This window comes from Panulirus ornatus, chromosome 48 (assembly GCF_036320965.1).
Source record: "Panulirus ornatus isolate Po-2019 chromosome 48, ASM3632096v1, whole genome shotgun sequence".
Classification (NCBI taxonomy): Eukaryota; Metazoa; Arthropoda; class Malacostraca; order Decapoda; family Palinuridae; genus Panulirus; species Panulirus ornatus.
Window position 1 is genome coordinate 28623372 of NC_092271.1, and position 6368 is coordinate 28629739.

Genomic DNA, 6368 nt, shown 5'->3' on the forward strand with positions numbered 1-6368 from the left:
GGATGGGGCAGGAGGGAAAAACAATAGAATTTGAGAGGATGAGGGCAAAAGAAAAAGAAAGAGGAGGAGGAGGGAAGATGAGTAGAAAGGGATGGTAACAGGAATATTGAGGCAAGGAGGAGGAAGAACAGAGATGGGAGCAGAAGTGGGGTAAGGAGGTGGAATGTGCCTTGTCCTTTCAGGCAGTAACTGCTTTACATCATAAGTTTGTTAATGGATGGCAAAGTGAAGGTATATATAAAAAAAAAAATATTAGGTTTCTAGAAAACTATAGGTCAGTATAAAAGAATCAAGGTCACCTGGCTAATGTCTTGGTGCAGGAAGATAAGCTCCTGGTCACTAACCAGTCCTGAAGCAATAAGTAAACTATCATGCAGCTTACCTGTAGAAAAATCATAATTGTGAGAAAGGGTGTACCAGCACTTTTAAGGAGTTGGAATGTATGCAGGATAAGCTTTAGTGATGTTTGGTAAAGTAAAAGCAGTTTCGATTTCAGCTACTGTAGTGCTGTGATATTACTGATGGAAATGCTCTTCTAAATAAGACCACAGATATTAAAATATATCATACTTACAGTGGCGAATTAGTTTCAACATACAAAAGAAATGATGGTCCATACTTACCACTTCTTCAGCCGTGAAGTCAATGAAGCCAGGAAGTATAATGAAGTCACTGTTGGAAAATCACTACATTAGTTGAACTTAACAAGCACACCAGAACACAATTCACATACATGATTCATAAAGACAATTTCATAAGTTCAAAAGATCACTGAAAGAGTTGCCTAAATTTGTTCGGTCTGTAAATAGTATTGAGTTTCCTTTAGCAGTTTCTATCTAATATGAAAAATGCTGGTAATGATAATGAATCTTTAAACAACACATGGCAACTTAGAAAACTAATGTCAGAAAATTCATGGCTTCCACATAAATCTACCAAATACAAGCACTGATTTTATGTCTAAAATTGAGTAAAAACAAAAATATGAATAAAGGAAAAATATGACTTTGACAAATTGTGAGGTTATATGATAATTTGGTCATTACCAATAAATCTCAGGTATTATCAACATTCCTTACACCACTTATGAACTGCTTAATTAGCTAAGTCTTTAAAAGAAAAGATGTTGTAGTCAAAGTATTCTGAAAAAAGAACATAATTTTTCTCTTAGCCCTCTTGATGTACATCAGATTTTTCAGTCCTCTCCATTTTGCTTTTTTTTCCAATTCATGAAAAGGTGCATAAAAATTATAGAAAATTTGTTCTTGGAAATTAAGCATAAACCATTCCTTTATATCAGCTGGATTACCAGTACTACCCACCTGGGTATCAGGAGGGTTAGTGACGGCTGTGAAATGAGCCAGCATTTAAGTGATTGTCAAGGTCCACTTCTCTGACCCAGGTAGCTGTCTTTTCTTTCTGTCTCATTCACACATGAACTACTGGCAGTCTGTCCACAAACATACAATCTCTCCTTGTCATACATAACAGAACATTTAGGCACAAGAATTAGGTAGAAACATAAGTAGGAGTAGGAGGGAGGAGCATTAGGTACAAGTAGTCAGTAGAAACATTAGGTAGAAACCTCTGCAAACACTGCACGACAGATGCCCTCTGCCAGTGTCCTGTTAAGGGTGAGGCACTAAAAGATAAGAAGAAGCGATAATAGAGTTCACTAGTCATGAGACATAGACAGAATGATAGACCTACTGGACTGGGCAATCCTCTGTATGCAAGTCACATTCACTTACAATACACTTCCCTAATACAGGTAGCTATCTTTTCTTTCTGCCTCATGTACAAGTGCACTACTTTCTGTCCACAAACATAGGTCACACATGAAAACAATTCATTCACACTATTCATTCTTTGTAACTCATATATTTCCCTGTGGTGACTGCTAGCCCAGCCTTCTGGCAAAATGTTATGAGCAACAGACAAAGTTATAGGTAGGAACATTAAGCAGAAGGTAAGAATATTAGGTGAGACCACTAGGTAAAAGTACTGGGTTGAATCATCTGGTAAGACATATTAGGCAGAAGTAGTTGGTAAGATCATTAGGTAGGAGCCTCTGGAAACACTGTGCTACAGTTGTCCTGCGCCAGCAGCCTGTTAAGGTTGAGGTACTTAAGGCTCAGAAGTGACAATGAATTTCACCAGTTATGGAGATTCTTGTCATGGCCACCCCATTGTGGGAGTTCCTACAGGAAATGAGCATCAGAGATATAGATAGATAAGGCCTTGTGGCGGAGAGCACATCTTTACAACACCCTACTATGCTTGCGTTGACAGAAGACATTAGCACAGAAAGGGTTATATACTACAGTAAATTAGATCAGATTGAATTTGTAGTATCTAAAACTAAAATCAACCAATCTAATCTAACTTATAAGCCTATCTGAACAGATCCCTTTTTGGAAAAGCAAAGGAATACATAGGAATCTTAGTAAATGCAACTCTTTCTCTAAGCGGTCTTTCAACTTACCCAAAAATACGGTACCATAAGGAGTGCATAGGAACACCACCACAATTCCACCCAAGAATATCTGCCACAACCTTAAAGTAATTGCCTGCAAAAGCTTCAATTTTTAGTCTACTATTATAATAATGAAAACAATGAATCACAACTTGTGCATTTGTTCATGCAAATTGAATGCCACTCCGAGTACAAACAATTATTAAGGCTGCATTTTAGGGCAGTGTACAATTATAAATTTTCAAAATATATCTGCCTAGCTAAGTTACTCAACATTCATAGTTATCTACTAAACATTACTTAGCAAAACCTAGATAATGCTAAAGCTAAAGGTCATTAATTCCTTACACCAGCTTCATAAAGGAATTATCAACTTTCTTTATAAAGGAGCTATTTCAATCAAAACATGGATGAATTTGTGAATAGAGACAGGAAATAAGATACTGGCAATGAAGTACTACAGAAAGAAGGGACTATGTCCAATTAAGGTAGTTTGAGATCCCTTTCTCCTGGTTCTATTCTATTCCACTGATGTTTCTTGACTACATTTAAGTCCAACTGGAACATTCTATTAAAGTTCTTTAAGGGTTTCACAAATTTGAAGTATTTTGTTATAACTTGACTTTTCTGTATTTCTTTATTTACATTTGTCCATAAACAATCTATTGAAGCAAAAGCATACAACTTACCTTAACCTAGAATTTTGGTTACTTCGTAAGAGTGATTTTGACTGGAGTTGTTTGCTTTAACTTCCTGTTCTAGTCATGAATATGTCAGTACCTTGCTTTGGGTGTTCATTCAAACAGTTTGACTCATCTCCTCACATACTCCCCACTAAGCATTTTTTCAAGGACCAAACATGAATTTTTTCAACAAGTATCCAATGTGTCAGAGAAGTCTGAGACAAAATCACACCAATTTTACCGTGATAAATGACAGGAGAGACCGTAATGAGCCACATGTCTGAGGCTGATTTACTGTAAATGTCTTCAAATTTTGCTTACTATCACATCCCAGTGTTCACCTGAATATCATTAGAAATGTGCACCACAAGCATTTTGTTACATTCTTTCACTATATGCTACAGTTTTCTAGGATACACAGTGAACAAGGATGAAAAAAATTCCTTCAAGAGGGAAGAATGATTTGGATAATTATTTTCATAATTAAATACCAGTATCACCAAGTGAATAATGGGGTAGGCTATAGTTTTAGAGAAATTTAGGATTAAATAACATCAAAAATCACCAAAACTAATGAAAACCTTACTTAACTTCCTACAGCAGCTGAAATTTATATAGTTTTCAATATTACAGTCAAAATATACCTACAATAATGTCATCTGCTCATCAAAGGAAGTGTTACAGTATACTGGTCTGGTCTGCTTATAGATGACTACACTTGAACTCTTACTAAACACAAATCTCCAAGCAAATACATCTACATATCACTATAAGAATCAAGCATTTTTATTACATAATCATAAATCTCCACTGCTGGGGGAAGTATGGAGAGGTCTTCATAGCTTCTGTTAATTTCTAAAAGAATCGTATTTTTCAGAGTAATGTGTCCTATGCATTTCCTTGTGGGCATGTGTGATCTACCAACAAATGGCCAACAGAAAATCACCACAAGCACAAAGTCAAAAAGCTTCGAATATAAAGCAGTCTTTACTTTCCAAAAATCCTGACTAAACCTAATAAGGTTGTAAGAAAAATATCTAAGGGTATAGTAGCTGTTTTGAATAGCTCCACATCCCTATCAGCTTTGAATACTGGCGTACAGTGTTCAGCAATGTTCGTGTCATGTTTAGACCATACAATAATAGGTACAGCATTAAACAGTATCTTAATCAATAATATAGAATATCAAATGCAAAAATAGTAGTACATCTGGGAGAATGCGGTGGAGATTGAAATATAAGCAGGTACAGATATACACTTGTAAAAGCATCCAAAGAACTTATGAAAATCTCACAACCTCCAAATCAATTAAAATCTATCTTAACTTTCAATATTCTAGTTCAAATATACCAATCACACTCATAAAAATGTACCACAACAAGGTTCAAGATGTCAACATGCAGATGACTCTAAGCACCCATGCAATCTCAGCTACAAAGTGTAGGTTTTTATCCTTTCTGTCAATATTCTATATCAATAATCCAATAATTTCCCTGATGAACATAACCCTTATTTGATACAGCTGAACAGAATATATATTGATATACATCATGTTCCACATCTCTTTAAACAGAACAGAACATAATTATAATTAATGATAATATAGTTATTCTCAATAATTACCTATTTCAGAAGTCGATGATTACATAGTAACCAAGATGAAGTCCCTCTGCTGGAAGCCTTGTTAATCTAATAAAAAAAATCATTGCCATTTGTGAAGCCAAACAAAAAAATATTAGCAAGAGTTTTTGTAAGAAGCTATTTCCTATTTCCCCTAAGTCATCTGTCCAGCTTCTGATGTTTCTAATAACTTTTCTTTCACAGAGTACATGAAAACGATTGCTATGGCATAAGTAAATAAAATCGGTAACCTCGTGAAAGCTTACAAAGTGTTACACTGTGTTACAGGTCCTCGATCTCATCACGAAGTCAGTATTTATTAATAGACAACTCCTTTATCTATCATGAAACTATCCCTTGCAAGAGTTCCAAGTACATCTACATACAGTTCAGTACATCCCTAACGTGTCCGCAAATTACCACCGATAACAAATTCACCATTTCCAAAAAAGTCATTCTATCTTAATCTTAAATATGCCTCAGTTCACGTGGATGAGGCTAACGCGAACAAATAAATAGGCTGTACTACTGCAACAAGGGGGACGAAGCTGACAAAGTGAGAAAGACCCGCCACCGGAGGGACTTACTTGTATGTGAGGCCTTCCCCAGAAGCGAACATCTGAGCACCAGTATTGCCGTCTTCGGGCACGTAGCTTGTCCCTCCACAGATCAGATAATCAGCCATATCCAAGCGTACAATTGTATTCTATAAGTCAACTCAGTAATTCGTACACGCGTTTCACAAATTCACGTATAGAACGACTGAAATCTTTACATCCCAGTCTTCCGATCCACTCGTTCTCACCGCGTGGACCAGACTGATGTGGATGATGCTGTGCTTGGCGACTGCCACAGGATACTACTTGACTCTATATACTTGAGTGCAATTTCTACTTCTTTTAAAATATTTGAATAAATAATCATAAAATATATTATATCATAATATGGAATGAAAAAGCATGGTAAATTGAGAATAAAGAGATTTATTTCGTTGAACAAAATTGTCCGTGTATACAATAGGTTCTCAATAGCATACACCTGTTGCCAGGCAACGAGAAGGGCGGGAAGTTTGAAGTATGCTCTGAGAGAAAAAAAAAAACTTGAAATAGCTGAGTGAGTAGACGAACGCCGTGTGCCAAAGAATTTTGGCCGAGTTGCACTCAAGTTAATCCATGTGTCATGTAGTCCTCAAAACTTGGTGTCATTCCATGAACATGTTACATGACTTAAGTGCAGAGTAAATGACATACATTGTCAGTTTATCCAAAGAATGAGATGAAACAATAGCAATTCAGAGTGGAATTTGTGTTTGTCTGGTACCAAACTATGCCAGGAAATATCCCCTGTTGTAACAGGACATACACTACAAGAGGGAGAATCAGGTTTATAAGAAGGCAGAGAGAGAGAGAGAGAGAGAGAGAGAGAGAGAGAGAGAGAGAGAGAGAGAGAGGTTGAAATTGATGAAGATTATCGCCGTTATAGAGAAAATGTAAGGACGAGAAAGATCTTCCCGCATCATTTCCTTTATTGTTACTAATTTAGTAACCAGCTCGGAGAGAGAGAGCACTTACCAACCGCCCTCCGAGGTC

At 36.4% G+C, this 6368-nt stretch overlaps 1 protein-coding gene across 4 annotated transcripts in view; it reads right to left on the minus strand.

Moving 5' to 3' along the window:
* Positions 1–5623, minus strand: part of ras (Inosine-5'-monophosphate dehydrogenase ras) — a 52693-nt gene extending 47070 nt beyond the window's left edge. For 3 of the 4 annotated variants that reach the window (XM_071690364.1, XM_071690363.1, XM_071690361.1), the window contains exons 1-2: positions 5367–5606; positions 624–672 (exon numbers count right to left, since the gene is read on the minus strand). In XM_071690364.1, coding sequence (XP_071546465.1) covers positions 624–672; positions 5367–5464 — 147 coding nt within the window. In that variant the 5' untranslated portion in view covers positions 5465–5606. Of the gene's footprint in view, positions 1–623; positions 673–5366 lie in introns of all 4 variants that reach the window. The other variant, XM_071690360.1, reaches the window with a different exon arrangement.
* Positions 5624–6368: the final 745 nt, after the last annotated feature.